The sequence below is a fragment of the Vicugna pacos genome, chromosome 28, assembly GCF_048564905.1.
Source record: "Vicugna pacos chromosome 28, VicPac4, whole genome shotgun sequence".
In the NCBI taxonomy this organism is placed as follows: domain Eukaryota; kingdom Metazoa; phylum Chordata; class Mammalia; order Artiodactyla; family Camelidae; genus Vicugna; species Vicugna pacos.
In genome coordinates this window covers 5,103,005-5,120,781 of record NC_133014.1, presented here as the reverse complement: position 1 = coordinate 5,120,781, position 17,777 = coordinate 5,103,005, and the positions used below count along the sequence as shown (strand labels likewise).

The 17,777-nt window shown below is 44.6% G+C and overlaps 1 protein-coding gene across 1 annotated transcript in view; it reads left to right on the top strand.

Moving 5' to 3' along the window:
• Positions 1–16,513, top strand: part of SLC9A2 (solute carrier family 9 member A2) — a 55,301-nt gene extending 38,788 nt beyond the window's left edge. Inside the window, exons 6-12 of the mRNA XM_072951233.1 lie at positions 313–402; positions 932–1,002; positions 7,032–7,193; positions 9,352–9,448; positions 11,513–11,644; positions 12,996–13,086; positions 14,001–16,513. Of these exons, the coding sequence (XP_072807334.1) occupies positions 313–402; positions 932–1,002; positions 7,032–7,193; positions 9,352–9,448; positions 11,513–11,644; positions 12,996–13,086; positions 14,001–14,371 (1,014 nt within the window). The 3' untranslated portion in view covers positions 14,372–16,513. The remainder of the gene's footprint in view (positions 1–312; positions 403–931; positions 1,003–7,031; positions 7,194–9,351; positions 9,449–11,512; positions 11,645–12,995; positions 13,087–14,000) is intronic.
• The last annotated feature ends 1,264 nt before the right edge of the window (positions 16,514–17,777 follow it).

Sequence of the window (17,777 nt, the reverse complement as noted above, 5' to 3'; positions counted from 1 at the left end):
ATATTTTCTTATTCCTTGGAATTACTTTCTTCTTGTATATCTTAGAATGACTTAAAATGTGAAAAGTTGAAAACATCATTCTGTCCAATGTTTCACTTCCAGTAGCAGGTTTGGGGACATGGTTCTCTGAAAATATGCCAGCTATTAAACAGGAAGAAAAAATGAACAAAATGTTACACAGGCTGTGTTAAGTCTGGGGAACAGGATATCTTTTATTGGTTATCAAAGCTTAGGAGAATAAAAGTTATTCTTGAATTTTACAAGAGGGTTCCCTTTGCCCCGCCTTTTTTTTTTTTTTTTTGGGGGGGGCAGGGAATAACTATCCGGCCGCTGGTGGAGTTCCTTGATGTTAAGAGGTCCAACAAGAAGCAGCAAGCTGTCAGTGAGGAAATCCATTGTCGGGTAGGTGTTACTGTAGTATAACCATTTCAATAGAAAAAGGGAGATTATCGAATTAAGTCAGACAGCACTTCCTGAGGAAGAGGTGGGGGAGGGGGAGCGGGGAAGGGGCAGGGGGAGGGGACTGAGAAAGGCTTGTGTTGGGGATAGAATGAACATGGCCCCTCACATTCCTTCCTTCAATCTGAAATGTTTCTACTGGAAAATTATTACTGTATTTCATACTTTCCAAAATTATGAACAAACTGTTGTGATGAGAAAAATAGTGTTAAGAATTGCCTGCAGTTGCTATGCCAAACATCTCATCAATGTGTTCGAAGGTGAATTCTTGTTTTATGGTTTTCAGTTTAAAAATTCAACAAAGAAGCAAAAACTATGAGGGTCTTGGAAGTTCAAGCTTGATATAAAGAGAAATTTCTATAATTAGAATGTCTACAAATAAAAATAAGCATTGTAATTTTTCTATAAATAGAAATGGAAATGACTGATTTCAGGTAAACATTAATCAATCAGCTGGCTTTTTCTGTTTTAGTTTTTTGATCATGTGAAGACGGGGATTGAAGACGTCTGTGGACACTGGGGTCACAACTTTTGGAGAGACAAGTAAGAAGGCTTTATGCCATTATTTTTGAAGTGGCTCTGATTCACTGTGGAAGCCAGACAGATTGACTCATGTTGAGTTTCGGAGTTACAGGACTTTCATATTGTGTCGTGGTATGTCCTTTAAGATAGAGTTCAGCTCTAACAGAGACCTGGAACAACAGTAGCTTTAACCAGATAGACACTTATTTCTCTCTTATGGAAACAGCAAGTTTGCAATGTACATTTAATAGAGAACTTCGCTCCACAGACCCCTCATGGTCCCAGGACCCTTCCAACTAGTTGATGCCACTAAGAACTTCCGTTTCCAAGGTTGCCTCTCAGACCAAAATGGCTGCTCCAGCACTAGCCATCATATACACATTCCAGGTTGCAAGTAGGAAGAAAGTCAGTAAAGAGACGCAGCTTCCTCCTAACCACAGTTCTCAGAAGCTTCCACACAATTCTTCCAGTTGTATCGCATGGCCTGGCCTTGTATGACCAGGACTCAGTCATGTGGGCATTTCTCACTGCAAGGGAGGCTGAGGAATGCAGCCTGTTGGGTTAAAAGTGGAGATTTTATTACTATTTGTTCCTGTGCACATGTTGAGGGGCTTTGTCCAATGCAGGGCTTCAGAGCACCTCAGGAGATAACGAAACTTGCAGAAATAACAAATATTTATGAAAGCCAAACTTACCTGAAAGATTATGTGCATCTATATAATGAAAGATTGTGTGCATTTACACAAATGTGTATCCCTATCTGGGTATATATATGTATCTGGAGACATATATATATATATATATATATATATATATATATATATATATGGTGCGTTTAAAGGCTCTGTGTGGCTAATTAAGATTCAGTGTCTTTCTTCAGGGATGTTACAGCCAAGCAGATTTAGGTGCATGCTTTTAATATATACTGAAAAACAGGGAATCAAAAGGTAAGGATTAATTCTGACAGGAGAGTTTGGGATGGTGGGGTGCAGGGCCAGCTCACATGGTCTAGTGGGAGTTGACCGTGTGCCTCTCCCGCCAGCTCCACGTTCAGTGCCGTCCATGTTGGTGACCTGATTCAGCCATGGTGGGAGTGTACCATCGAACTGACAAATGCTACAAATCAGGGCCTTTTTTTTTTTTATAAAGCAATTTATTAACATTCACTGGCACATCACTGGCTGGGAAAGACTTTTGAAGGCTAGCATTTTGGCTGCTCCCTGCAGAGAGAGGGGCAGGTTCTAAACTACATTTGGTGGAAACCTACCACCCTCTTGTCCTTTCCTAACTGGCTAACAGATTCCCCCTGCCCCCGCTGCTAGTTTACACAAAGTTGACCAACCTGCTGATTTATGCCATTTAACCTAAGTGCATTTTTGAGTGTTTACTGTTTGCTCAATTATTCTGACATGATTCTGGACTACATGAAAAGCATAAGCCATAGACTCAGTCTTTTAAAATTCTGCAATATACTAAAGGCAACAGAACAATCAAATAGCAAACAGGTGTGTGTGTGTATGTGTGTGTGTGTGACGTCATTAAGTAATAACATGAGTTACAGAGTCTGTAAGCACTAGGACAACCTTTACAAGCCTGACCACACTGTTTACTAATGTAGAAAGGCCCCTTGGACTTAGCCTTACTTCATAACTAAAGGAAAAATATTTGATTTGTGTGGGCAGAGTATCCAAGCAGCCAGATGGGGGCACAGAGTCATAAAATAAAGCAAACTGAAAATCTCCATTGTAAAAATATGAAAAAAAAAGCCACTTGTCTTGGGCAGTGTTCACGTTTGTGGAGGCAGGAGGTAGACCAGACAACCCTCTCTGTCTGCCTCTGACTTTCCACCCTCCCCTGCTTTACAGCCCTGGGACCATCTTCATCTCTGCCAAGCCAGTGACACAGATGTTTCTGCCTCTTTTTTCCTAGCCATGCCTTTATTTGTCTCCCTGTCCACCCAACCACTTTTCTCTTTCTCTCACATCCTGTCGGTCCTTTCCTGACTGGCAGGTGAGAGTGGGGACCTAGAACAGTTTGTTCTTTTCCTAAGTGAAGTCTGGATTCGCAGTTTCTCCCACTCCTCTGCCTCCTGAACGGGGAGACCTGGATGCGCCGTAGGGATCAGGTGAGCAGGCCCTGGGGCAGCGTTAGGTGATGGAGGAGGTGAACCCTGTGATCCTGTGGATTTGGGCTGGAACTCAGGGCAAAGAAGGGATCCAGAGAAAGCCTGGCTACGTCCTGTCTTCCGGGCAGAGACACTTTCTATGCGAGTCTGTTGCAGGCAGACATCTGCAGACTCCTGGCTAACTGGACTCTAAACACTAGAGGTGGCAGAGCCACCTTTGACCGATGTCTGGAAGGTAATATTGTTACATGCCTAACATTCTTCTCTGCAGTGGACATACTTTACTTAATAACTTCATCCTCCCTTACATGTTTCCATACATGAAGTTTTCCAGATCAATTTCAAATAATTTTCTAGATCGTCAAGCACGCTGCGTGTTGCAGGTAGAGCTGGGAAGCTGGGCCGGAGGGACTCGGTGCCAACAGAGGCTCCTGTTAAAATTAGTTCTCAGATCCTATTTCCGGTGTGTGCATGATTGTTGATGACACTAAAAATGGCATAAAAAGGCAAATGGTTGTTTTAGGTAGGTTGGGCATCTTTCCCGTTCCTCTGAAATCCTTCTACTGTGGACTTCGAATGGTCCTGCCGGAGAATTCTGGACTTGTTTGCCAGTCTGAGAATGACTTGAAAGGATCATGCAGTGAAGAAGTTTCTCGCATTCAGCAGAAGGAGTCTAATGATAGTGAGAGAAGCCGCCTCTGTGTAACTTGGCAGGGAAAAGAAAGGGACGGAAATAAAGCAAAGAACGAAAGGGCACGTCCCTGCGCTAAATAGATTGGATGTCATTGTCTTTAATGCTTATTCTTCCTTTTGTGGGGCTCTAGTGAAACGCTAACAAAATAGTAATAGTAATAAAAGAAGTTTAAAAAGATACCGTGTTGCTTCCAGGTAACCGGGTTCAATGCCCTTCACATGAAATTCAAAATGAACTTGGAAAAAAGTGGGTCTGGTGTTTCACGTAGCGGCCAGTCCATAGCATGAGGCCTTTCAGGATGCGGCTGTGTGATGATTCTCAGTCGTCCAGTATCTAGAACAAAGGACCAGCCCTGGGAATGTGGGTTAGCACTGGTTCCATTCATAGCACAGGTGTGCCCATAGACCTCCTTGGGCTGATGGTGGTCACTGTAATACATTAATCTTTTTTCCTTAACCAATGTTGACTGCAGGCTGATTCACTTGAATATCGGCCCAATCGTGTTATATAACAAACCAACCCAATACTCAGCTGCTCTAAAGAATAATCACTTGTTGTTAAGGTATTTGAGTCAAGAGGCTGAGTGTCGGCTGATCAGAGCTGGGACTGGCTGATCTGCTGGTGTTGCTCTTGCCTCAGTGGGTCGGCTGGTTGTGCTGGTTCTGGTGTAGCTGGAGTAGGTTAACTCTGTTTCATGTGGTTGTCACCTCTGTCCTGGGACTAAGGAGTCACTCCACGTCCTTCTCATGGCGATGAGGAAACACAAGAGGTGACCTTCCATGAGCAAGCCCATGTTAAGCCTCTTTTCCCATCATCGCGTCTGCCAATAGCCCAGTGACCAAAGCAAGTAGCATGATGGAGCCCGGGGGCAGGAAGCAGGGCCGAGCAGGCCACCTAGGCCATGGTGGAAGGACGTTGCCAAGTAACATGGCAGAGGCTATGGATAAAGGGAGGCACTGGGGCCGGACAGTCCAGTCTACCTGTGTGCTTATGGTGTGCCAGGCACCGTTCCAGGCACTGGTGACACAGGAAAACAAACAAAACAAATCTCTACCCATACGGATCATTCTAGTGCCAGGAGACAGAAAATAAGATAAGTAAGTAAGTCGTATTTTTGGGTTGGGTTGTTTTTTTCTCATTGATTTGTATGAGCTGTTTATATATTCTGGAGATTAAGCCCTTGTCAGTGTCATCTTTTGCAAATATTTTCTCCCATCCTGTAGGTTGTCTTTTTGTTTTGCTTGTGATTTCCTTTGCTGTGCAGAAGCCTATAAGTTTAATTGGGTCCCATTTGTTTATTTTGCTTTTATTTGTATTGCTTGTAAAGTGACTGCACTTCAATAAAAATATAAAAAGTAAGTAAACTATATATAGCATATTAGAAATTGATGACTGCTATGGAGAAACAAAATGTATCTGGGAAATAGAATAGCAGGTTCTGTGGGTGCAGTTCTAACAGGATGGATAGGAAAGGCCCTTTTGGGAAAATGACTGTGGAGGAAAGGACTTAAAGGAGGTCGGTGAGTGAGCCCTGCAGGTAGGGGGGGGAAGACTGGTCCTAGCAGGAGTAGTGAGTATGGCGGCCCAGAGGTGGAGCTGTGCTGGCAAGTCTCCAGGACTGAGGGACACCAGAGAGGCTGGACCCGAATTTGAGCAGCACAGCACTGAGGTGCAGCTCCCGGGGGGTCGGGCCTCCAGGTGGTTGTGCTTTTGCTCAGGTGAGAAGCAGAGGACTTGAGTGGCTTGACTTACGTTTTCAGCCAGATCATTCTGGCTTGTGTTGAGGAGGGGCTGCAGGAACACAGGGGAGGGAGCAGGGGGGCCAGTCAGGTGCCTGTTGCAGGAATCTGCTGAGAGATGATGATGTCCTGGACCAGGGAGGTGGCGGGAGAAGTGGTGAGAAATGGTTAGATGGTGTATGTGTTTTGATGGTGGAACCAACAAAAACGGCTGATGGAGTGAATAAGGAATATTCGTTTGCGGGAGCTGCTGTAACAAAGTACACACACTGGGGACTTACACAGAAACGCATTTTCCCATAGTTCTGGGGGACAGAAGCCCAAGAGCAAAGTGTCAGTAGGTTTGCTTCCTTCCAGGGCTGTGAGGGAAGGATCTGCTTCAGGCCGCCCCCCTTGGCTTGTAGATGTCCCTCTTCCTGCCGCTTCACATCACCTTCCCTCTGTGTGTGCCTGTGTCCAAATTCCCTCTTGTAATGCACACACCGGTCATACTGGACTTGGGCCCCCGAGTGACCTCACCCTAGCTGAATCATCAGTGTAAAGATCCTGTCTCCAGGTACAGTCACGTTCTGAGGAGCAGCAATTCAACACGTGAATTTTGGGGGGGGGCACAATTCAGGCCATAGCATGGGATATGAGAGAAGGAGGAGAATCAGAGAGGACGTCAGGGGTTCTGACCTGGTGGCGTGGTCACTAACTGAGATGGGGAGGACCGTGGGGAAGATCTGTTTGGGCATGTCAGGTGTGAGGTGCCTGTTAGATAGCCAAGCTGAGCAGGGGGCTGAAGGCTCATTTCTTGGGCTTGGGAGGGAGATTGGAGCTGGAGGTACAAGTTTGGGAGTCATGGGCATAGAGATGCTGTCAAAATCCATGAGATTGGACAAGTGTGCCAGGGGAGTGGGTGGAGATGGAGAAGGAGACCAAGGGCTGAGCCCACCCCCACTTAAGGGGCCAGAAAGAAGGAAAAGACCCAACAAAAGAGGCTGAGGAAGTGGTAGGAGGAAACCCCGGGGGAGACAGTGCTTTAAGCAGGAGAGGTGAGGACCAGTAGTTGGCCGTTGGTGGGGGAATCACCGATGACCTCAGTATGAGTAGCTTCAGTGGACAGTTGGAGGCAAATCCTGATCTGTGAGAGTGTTCAAGAGAGTCAGAGGAGAGGACCTGGACATAGGGAGAATTAGCAACAATTGTGAGTAATTTTGCTGAAAGGGAGGAGCAGAGAAGTAGGAAATATAGAAATACATGCTTCTTAATCTATAATTAGTGAACATTACATACCTGTATGTCATGGCTATACATAAAAACATACCGATATGATATATATATGTATATGTGTGTATGTTATATACATATATCCATGTGTATATTTCATTGGTTTTACCAATTTATACATATATGTTGATTTTATTGGCAAAAACAGGGTTTTTTTCCTTATTCAGTGTTGTATTAATTAATTGATTTTCTTTGTTTCTTTGATTTTCTTTATTTCTAGATTTAAGAAGTTTGATGACAAATACCTGCGGAAGCTTTTGATTCGGGAAAACCAACCCAAGTCAAGCATCGTGTCCTTATATAAAAAGCTTGAAATAAAACACGCCATTGAGATGGCGGAGACCGGGATGATGAGTGCTGTCCCTTCTTTTGCGTCTCTAAAGTAAGTTCCGTTCTGCAGATGAGCTCGTATTACCAAGTGTGTCTTTACAGTTATTTGACATCGTAAAGAAGGAATGACAAATTTAACTGATGTCTTAGCGTGGCACCTTAAGACCTCACGGCAAAATGAGCTTCCGGTTACAATGTGGAAGCCTGGAGATGTGCGCATCACGTGGCGTCACACCGTGTCATGTCATTTTGGAACTGGCCAGTCAGGACACATTTTGTCATGTTTAGGATGGTTATGCCTTTATTATACTTGCTTTGGGCAAGTCGCCGCCTTTTGAAGTAATTTAAAGCCTCTTTAGCAGGCATTTTGAAACGGAATGTTTTCAGGCGTGTTGTGTTCACTGTTACAAACATGCATGTAATTACACGGCTGTTTTCTCGTCGATTATCCACAGAATCACAGTTTAAGGCTCGGAAGGAGCATTAGTGGTCACCTAGTGAGGTGGGTCTCATCCCAGGCTGTGTGCTAGAAACACCTCGGGAGCATGTACATGGCACCAGTGCCTGGGCCCCAACCAGACCGAGACAATCGGGATCTCTGGTGCCGAGGCCCAGGTGTAGGTATGTTTGTACGTTATCTAGAAGTTCCGAACACGCAGCCAGGAGTGAGATGTGTTGGCCTAGTCTGTCGCTCTAATTTAAAAAATGAGGAAATGAAGGCCCAGAAGGGGAAAGGGCCTTGCTCGGACTCCTACAGCAGCTCCACCGCAGAACAGCAAATGAGTTCATCGTGTAAGCTTTGATCCTCCTCTGTCACAAAAGTGACGGAAATTAGGGGTTCCACTGGTTTCTTCTTTCACGGGTGAGCTTGGAGCTCATTTAAACAAAATATCACCTGATTAAAGTGCTACCTATGGGAGGGCTGAAATGAGCGAGTTAGCTCCAGATCACACCCAGCCATATAAACTACGATTTTTTTTTTAGTAGGACTATGGTCCCCTATAAAAATTATGGGAGTTTACACAGTGCAGAATAAAAAGAAAGAGTGGTGAGGGAGGCTCAGAGGTAGAGCCATCGCACTGCATTAGAAATAATGATGGATGGAGCAGAAGGACTGATTTTATCGTCCCAGCTCTGCAAGTAACTCACGGTGTGACCTTATGCTGGTCCATCTATTTCCCTGGGATTGAGTTTCTTCGAGTGAAAGTGGGTCTGGACTTGATCCTATACAGGGCTGGGTTCCCGTGAGCCTCTGGTCCCAACATTTTCATCAGCCAGTCAATACATACATCCTGTTTTTTTGTATGTTTTAAAGACACCTTACTTAATACATGTTGTGACTCATTGGCACTGAATTCTTGACCAGCGGCACCCTAATTCACGCTTGAACAAAGCTGATCACGAATTTCCTCCAGAGGGCACATCGCAGCCTTCTTGATAGCACTTCGGAACTATGCTTGGGGACCATTTAAAACAGCAAGATCACCAATAAAAAGCACAAAAAATGTGACGAAAGTGTCACTAAATAGGCTGTGAAATGGACCTTTTTCACAGCACGAGAGCTGAGACAAGAAGTCAAAACACTGGCGCGTTCAGCCTCATTTGGGAACCTGCGTGTCCAGCGACTCCGAACGTTTTGCACTTTGCACGTGTGTGAGAGACTGGGACAGTGCTCTGAGTGTTGATAATGTGCTTATAAATAAGCTGGGGCAAGCAGGTGAATTTGCAAATATGGAATCCCTGAATAACGAGAGTCCCCTATATATACATACATATTATAAATGGTGTCTTTGCAAACATTGCTAATGAAGTAGTTAAAAGAATGGGTCATAATAGCAAAATACAACTAATGAAGTTTCTGTTGGAAAAAAAATCCTATGCTATTTTATTCATGGAGTATTAGAAATAGTACTACATTACTACATTCTGTAGAAATAGAAATAGCATTACAAGCTACTGTGATCTTTATTCCTTAAAAAAATAATAATTGCATGAACAGACCCTGGAAACGTGTGCATGATTAAACGTGTGTGAATGATTTTGACACCGAAATAAACATTTTCAGATTCTGAATTATTTAAAAATATTGAATCATCCCTGTGTTATTCTTAAGATTCGTCTTCTATAATGATATTACAGCTGTAAGAAAGAAACCTGATGATTCCAATACTCGTTCAATAGTGAAATAGTCTTGTTCTGAACTTTCGCAGTGACTGTCGGGAAGAAAAGATAAGGAAGCTCACACCTGGTGAAATGGATGAAATTCGGGAACTGTTATCGAGAAATCTCTACCAAATCCGTCAGCGAGTAAGAATAATTCATTTAGCAAAATGTGTACTTGCCTTTCACTAAAAATCTGCCTTCTGATTTGATGCCAAGCAGTTGTAGTGGCTGTTGTCCCACCATCACGGCAGCCCCTTCAGGTCCCACACCTGGCGTCTTCCTTCCCTCAGACCCACTTCAGCGTTTAGTGCCCTGTCCTGTTGGGTACCACTCTCCTCCCAGATGGACGCCTGGGTAGAGGCTGGAGGCTGGAGTCCCTGGGAGCTGGGAGTTCTGCTGCTATGGGCTTGGAGATAATAAAATAGATATGTGTGTGTTAACTAATGGGGGAAAAAGTAACTGATTGCTCTTAAATTTCTTTTAATGAAATAGCTTTCTCACTTGGAAGACCTTTAAAAACACATTTAACCTTCTTAGTTATTCACAAAGGGCAATCGTTTCCTCCTTTCCTGTGCCTTGAGTCCAGTCTTTCAGCACATTGCTGTGGTCAGCACCTTATTCTACTACGTTGCTAATAATGTCATACGGTTTGCCAGGCCCCATTCCAGCACACTGTGTGTATTAACTCACTGAATCCTCCAGCAGGTGATAAGTGTTACTGTCGTCTCCATTTCAGAGATGGAGAAACTCAGGCACAGCGAGGTGAAGTGACACATGGGCCACAGAGCTGGTCAGGGGTCCGGGTCACTCACGTCCAGTCATTTCTGTTGCTTCTCAGCTGGCCTCGCCACAGGCCATCCCCTTTCCATCCTGCAACTCTGCTGCCCCCACGCCCTTTGCCAGAAGCACCTTTTAATGGGTGTGTCCTCCTTTTTTACTGTATTTTTTAAAATTTAATGTAATTAATTTATTTTTTAACTGAAGTGTCGTTGGTTTATAGTGAGGCGTTACTTTCTGGCGTCGGTCGAGTGACCCAGTGATACATGTGCATGTATTCCTTTTCATGGTTTTTTTTTTTTTTTTTCATTATATGCCATTACAAGATATGGAGCACAGTTCCCTGTGCATCCTCCTGTTATAAATGAGACAAAACAACAGTTGTGGCTTCTGGGCTCAACTATTCTTTCAGCCTTTGGGATCTAAATTCCACCTTATCCAACCTTAGGTCCACCCCCGCCCCCCACAGAGGGACAAGCTCTGTTTTCATTCCTTGGCTCTTGCTGCGCTCTGCTGTGTCTCTGCTTGGAATGTCCCACTCCTTCCTGTCAGCCGGTCCCTAGTCTCCAATTTTTAAGGTTTCTCCAACAGCCTCTGTTATTCCCAGGCCTATTTTGGAACAGGATGGCACTTGGAGCTCATGCGCACTGTGTAACCTTAGCACTTCACCTCGCGATTTCTTATTACTGCGTTAGCGTTAAGTGCCCGACTGGATAGCACACTCCTCGAGGCAGGGATTGAGTGTTGTTCTGTGTTACTTTTGTTTACTGCCATGAGATGTCCTGTAGTTCTGGGGATAAAGCAATCTTTGCAAGAAGTATCCAGTGATTCTATCAGGAAATGAACGTAATGTCTAATTGCAATTTATTTTAGGGAACTGTTTTCTGCATGGAGTATAAAACTAGAAATGTATGCTCTGGGCAGCCCGAGCGTCTACATTTGACTGCTTCAAATACCAGGACACGATCGTTGCTGGTGGAGGCTTTATCAATTTGAAAAGAAGAAATGTTCTTAAATAATCGAAGGGATGTGGCACCACCAAGTGGCCCACAGTGGTTGGTTTTTATTCCTGTAATTACTGTTCGGTAGGGAATGTAGTAGAAGATGACATGCGTTTTCCCCCGGCCACTCATGATGGATAAACACAAGAGCGTTCAAGATGGTCAAAGGTACTTGATGAATTCCATCATTTTTCTCATGTGTAAAGATCACACTTTTCAATGAAAAAAAAAGGTACTCACTGACTTTGATTAGAACATGAATTCTTTCCAAATTTGAAAGCATGTTAACTTTTATACTTTTTTTCCCCCTCTGCCCATTCATTGTTAAGTGTCTCTCAGAGGCGCCAAGCCAAAGAAAGGCAGTCAAGTTTGGGAGTTTCCGGGCAGCGATGGGTGTTTTTGTGAAATGTTGCTGGCGCTTCCCTTTCAGACTCTGTCGTACAACAGACACAATCTGACGGCCGACACCAGTGAGCGGCAGGCCAAGGAGATTCTGATCCGCCGGAGGCACAGCCTGCGGGAAAGCATTCGGAAGGACAGTAGCCTGAATCGGGAGCACCGGGTAAGGGGACTTTGCGCCCTCCAGGATGCACAAGGCTCCCAAGAGCGGAGCCTGCAGCCCATCTGGAGGGTCTGCCGACAGACGGGGTGGCTGCTGGGGGTTGATACACAGGAATCCGGGATGGAGTGAACTATAGAGTCTTTCTCGATGTTTCTCGAACACCTGTTAAGTTCCAGACGCGGGCCAGGCACTGGAGGGCACGGGTGAACAAAAGCACAAAGGCCCCTTCCCTTGCAGGGTTTGCATTCTAGCAGAGAAGGTGGTCCGTGATGGATGGAGTAAGAACATTATCTGTTACATTAGAGGCAAGAAGCGCTGTGCAAAAACACAGAAGGGCTGTGGAAGGAGGCTGGGAGGACAAGGAAGTGTTGGACAAATTCCAGTCTTAAACCGAATGGCGGGACCAGGCTTCATTTAAGCAATATTTGCCCTTTCCAGGGAGAGGGTGCAGCCTGAAGGTGGGCTGGCCCCCATGTGTGCGTGGGAGCTTCAAAAAGAACGTGTGTGTGTGTGTGTGCGCGCACACACGCACCCATGCACATGCGCGGGACAGGGGAGGTTCCGATTCAGTGCGCTCAGCAGTGCACTTGGTCCAGGGCATCACCATTGATAAGGAAGCCACTTTAAAATAATATGCTGATAGATTGATCGAATATAGCAGGCACTGCATCTCATTAAAAAAATTATTTAAGTGTAGTTGATTACAACATTAGTTTCAGGTGTCCAGCAAAGTGATTCAGTTATACACATACATACATACATTTTTTTATTTTCAGGTTCTTTTCCATTATATGTTATTACAAGAAATTGAATCTAGTCAGTTTTAATAATATTCTATATTGGGTTGTCAGAGACCAAGACGGTTATGTGTGAACAAGATTACTAGAGACTAGCTTTGGAAATGCCAGCAAAATCGCAAGTCATACTTTTTAAATGCCATTTTCAGGACATTAAATAAATACAGCTTGACCATGCTACATTTTCCATATAACTTCTTCCCCATCTGCGTAGGTTCCAAGTCTCTTTTAGTAATGCCCTTATAAGTGGGTGTTTCCGAAGCTTTTTTTTAGAGAACCCAGTGGTTTTCATGTCTTGCTTCTAATGGTCCCACTTCTGTTTTCCTTAGTACTGATTCCATTATATTTTAGAAGAAGTTTACTTATGTTAAATAAAATAATTATTGCTTGGAATGCCATTCCCCACCCCTACAGCTCATCACCCAGTAATTTTGGAATCAAGAACTAAACTTTTAATTTTTAGCACCAAGTTTTGCCATAGAATTTTAAACTTATAATATACAATAAATGACACATGAAGAAGGTTTTGTTTTTGTTTTTGTTTTTTTCCACAGGCTTCCACTTCAGCTTCTCGATACTTATCCTTACCCAAAAATACAAAGCTTCCAGAAAAGCTACAAAAGAAAAAGAATATTTCTAATGCAGGTAATGACTCCATTTTCTATGAACCTGAGAAGAAATATGCTAGGATATCATGTTATTAAAATGTGGAATGTATCAGTAATACCCCTCCTCTTTTTGGCTTGTTTATTTAATTAACCAAGAAGAGGAAAGTCCGATGATGGCTGTTGGAAATAGAGGGTGAGGTGACCAATGAGAAGGGGTACCAGGGGAGGAGGGGGGGCTATTTCCAACAGTGGGCATGTCACCACCGTGCGCCTGTCATACAGGCTCCCGGCTCGCAAGAGTCTTAGCATCTCATCCACTGTGTTACCCTCAGTGCTCTCAGACCTGCATTTTGGCAGACAGCTGGTTCTAATCATGCCTCCTTCCTTTGTTTGGAAAGTGCATATTGGTGTTTTGACCATTTTATGAAAATATAGAGGAAAGAAAGCTGTGCCTGAGATCCGAGATCAAGACAAGAATCTTCATAATAACAGCTAATGAATGGTCTGTTTACCGGTGCCAGGGACCGAGCTGAGCCCTCCTGGGACTGTTGGGTTGGGTCGGGGCAGGGGAGAGCCTCGCTGCTGCCCCCAGGCGGTCTCAGTTTCACATCCAGTGCCACCACCACTTACTAGCATCTCTTGAGCCTCAGTTACTTCATCTGCAAAGTGGGTGAATGTGAGGATTAAGTAGGTTACTGCATTTAAAAGTGCTTAGGGCAGTGCCTGGCACGTGGTAAGCTCTTCAGAATCAGTCCGTGTACACTCGTCTACACGGACGCTCAAAGGGCTTAGGCGCATGCCCAGGACTCGGGGGCGTTAGCGTGTGCCCTCTGACCTCCGCGCCCGACCCCCAGGGGGCGCAGCAGGTGCCGGACCTACTATCGTATTGTCCCGTCGCTTGTCACACCTCCCTGCGGTGCCCGCCCACGTTGTCCCTTTGCTCCCCTGCAGGTGACGACAGCAGCGACTCAGACCCAGATGTCGGGACCACCGTCCTCAACTTGCAGCCCCGAGCGAGGCGCTTCTTGCCAGAACAGTTCTCGAAGAGAAGCTCCCAGGCCTATAAGATGGAATGGAAGAACGAGGTAGACGTGGATTCCGACCAGGGGCGGCCCCGCACCCCGCCGGCTGCCCACGGCAAAGAGGGGGGCGCCCAGGCCCCGGGGGTGCTGTGCCAGCCCCTCCTCTCCAAAGGCCAGTTTGGCTCCGTGCGCGGAGACGGGGCGACTCAAGCCCTCCGACCCAAGGCGCCACCCAGGCTGGTGCGAAGGGCATCGGAACCTGGACACCGGAAGGGCCGGCTGGGCAGCGAGAAGCCTTGATGGAAAAGGCCAAAGCAGACCTGGGGTGACCCCCGCCCGGCAGCGGGGAGTCCACTTGCAACCCTCTCTGCATCTAAATACTGTCTTTGGTAGCAGAATCAGGCCAGGATTCACGGGGCCAGCGCTTACCCCGGGAAGAAGAGAATCGAATTAAAAAAGTCCCATGAAGTGGCTTTTAGGACTTGTTGCTAGCAGTTGTAGTCTTTGTAAGCCTAAAGAAAAAAGAAAGGAAAAGAAAAGAAAAAAACACGCGTGCCTTTATTGAACTTGAAGGACAGAACTTGAAATTTTTAACACACCTTTGTTGGTGAAAAGTTTTAATATATGCATATATGCCTCAGATTTTATTTATGAAAAACTATGTGTATCTGTCATTCGTGTAAGCACTTGGCACTAAAAGTACTTAGAACACCTGTCCAAGGCGTCAGGGGCTGCTCCTGGGGATGGAGGGGGAGGGGCAGCTGGGCGTGGAGGGGCGACCTTGTCCAGCGGGTTGGGGGGAAGCAGCACAGAGACCCCCAAGGACTCCAGCCGTCGGAACATCCAGGCAGACGAGGTGGCCTGGCTCCCCGAGTTATGAGTGTGGCTGGTTTTCCATTTGTTCCTCCTCCTACAGCGGACTTGCGGGTGACACAGATTCCATCTCCCCTTCGTGTTTACACGGTACAGGGAGAGAGACCGCCAGGGGGAAACCAGTGAGACTCAGTGCCAGCTCGTGACAAAGTGCCATCCATGTGGGCCCCATGGGGTGTGTGAAGAAGGGGACAGGGCGGCACTGGCTTGTGGCAGGCGGGGGTTTGATACTGTGCAATCCTGGGAGGCCGAGGCAGGGGAGTCCCTGTCATGCCCACCTACGACCACCTGCTCCAGAACTTTTAGAGCATTCTAGAGCTTCCAATCCAGGTCAGAGGCTCCAAGTAGACAAGGATGGATCTTTATATAAAGAGGATTCCAAATATTTAACAGATGGGTGAGAATTCCGGTTTTGGATTTTATTCAGGAAGCACTTTGGAGAATGTGGGAGTTCTAGGGGTTTTTTTTTTTGCACTAGTCTGTAATTTGTTACCTCTCCCCCTTCAACAAAGTAGTAGCTCAAATTCTTCATATAAAATTGGGTTCTGCTCCTCTGCGTACTTTTTAAAAGTACAGAAGAAAGACAAGAAGTGGAGTATGGTCATTTAGGATTAATACTGAAATCTCTCTCGTAAGCTATAGATTTCATTGGCCTGTCATTTTCCCAGAAAGCCCCCTCTTTAAAACTTCACCAGAACAAGACTAAATTTCTGGGTTTAGCTATGAAATGAAGCCACTCATGTGGTCCCTTGGATTCACACTGGAGATACAGCAAATGATCCAAGTGACCACTGTCTAATTTCTGGAAATTAAACAGAAAGATACTGTACTTAGAAACTCTTGGCCGTGGTTCTTATCTCCTTTTTCTAGAAGTAAATCTACCTTTTTTTTTTTTTCTCATGTTCTAAAATGCTGGAATACTGCTAGATTGTTGGGCGTGAGACTGAGGGGAGGGCAAACACACAAGGTACAAGTTCATAAAGAGCAATTTCCTGCCCACACTCTCCCAAGTTGATCAGTGGAAAGCAGTGTAGACACAATTTAAACTACACGCTTAGGATTCTGTGCCAAAATTCTTAATTTTAAATGAAAATATTTATATAAAATATATGTTTCATCTGCTGAAAATAAATGAAAACTGACTTAATTTAGAATTTTATTATAGGACTGTGATTCATTAAGATACGTGATGTGTATTTTTGAGAATCTGAAGAGTAAATTCTCAGAAGTGACAGTGTACGAAATCTGAAATGGAAGGTTGAAATGGAAAATGACCTTAAAAATAAATTTCCTGATTTTTCCTGGTGTCCTACATTAATATTTTAAGGTGTCTAACTTTTGGGAAATGATGGAAAAAACATGAAAATGTTTATTATGACACCTTGTCTTGTTAAGCAGGTAGACCAAATTCTGCTTTCACTAATTAAAAATCAGATAAAAAGTATGGGTAACATTGTGTAAATTTCTAAAAAGGAACACTTCTGTCATTTTATGTTTATTATCCGTTGAAATTTTTTCCTTATTTGTGGAATGATAAAAAAAAAGAAAAATAAATTTGACTTTATTTACCTTTTTTCTATATACTTTCTTCTTTTTTAATGAATTAAATTCCAGACTCTGTAGAAGGAGAGGGTATGGAGTTGAAACCTTTTAACTAAATATTGTTAACAATCTAAATTATGTGTTTCTGGTATAGAAACATCTGCATCCTTTTTAAATGATTCTCTGGTTTCAATAATGATGGATCCAACCAAAGTTCCAATGTGACTATGGAATTTTGATGGGTCTTTGGCGTTTATTGTAACAAATTTGATTTGAACTACTTACAAGAGTCAGGGCTTATTTCTTGACGTACGAAGCCAAGGCCAACTGTTGGGAGCAGCTGTGTCGGCTAGCAAACAACTAGAAATTGGCCTCAAAGTCTGACATTTTTAAAAAAACATGCGTTTGCTATATATGTCCCCCAAACGTCCAGGCTGCAACTCCCTTAGGCCTCTGCTAAGCTCTGTAGTCCGGGGGGTGCTGCTCTACCTGGGGCGGGGGGCAGGTCTGTTTCCATAAAAAGTGAGAAGCCCTGTGGTTTATTACACGTCTCAGCGTGCTCCGCATTTATCGCATTGTCCAGATCACGTTTATGTGAAACCTGGCATTTCACAAACAAGTATGAGGGCCGTAATGTTTTGTCAGTTCCAAGTTCACACTGAACTTTAATCTTTCAGGAGTGACTGAAGGGTTTCTTTGTGCAGTTGAAGTAGTCGTTGGCATTATCTGCATAGGCCTGAACCCTGAAAATGGATTCCCTTCATGAACGTGAACAAGTCACGCTCGTGATTCAGAGTTATCGGGTGATCTAGGGTTTCCTGGTTCATGTTTTTATTTCACGTTTAGATCAAAGCGTGCAGCTGGCCAGTACTTTATATCCCACCTTTAGACCAGGTTCTTTCTTCAGCCCACCTGTCAGGCAAGCGGAAGTCCAGCAGGTGACGGCTGCCTGGCAGTGACCACAGCTCTCGTCCATGAGGAGTGCCACCTCCCTTCAGATTTCTCCCCCACGTGGCTGACACCCTCCGACGGCATGTCAGCGCGTGTGCTGCCAAACACCCTCACGGTGAGGGGGTCGTTGAAAGTTTTCAGTGTTGCACTGGTCCATCGTTTTTCCATTTCTAACTTTCTACAATTTCTTTTTCAAATACAATTCTACTTTACTACCTCTAAGAACAATCGATTGTGGGTCCATTCTCTTTGCTCACCCTCAGTGTAGAACACATTTCAGATTAGGTATATATTTGGTATTACATGGTTTACAAGCCAAAGACTTGTTTTTGTTATTAAG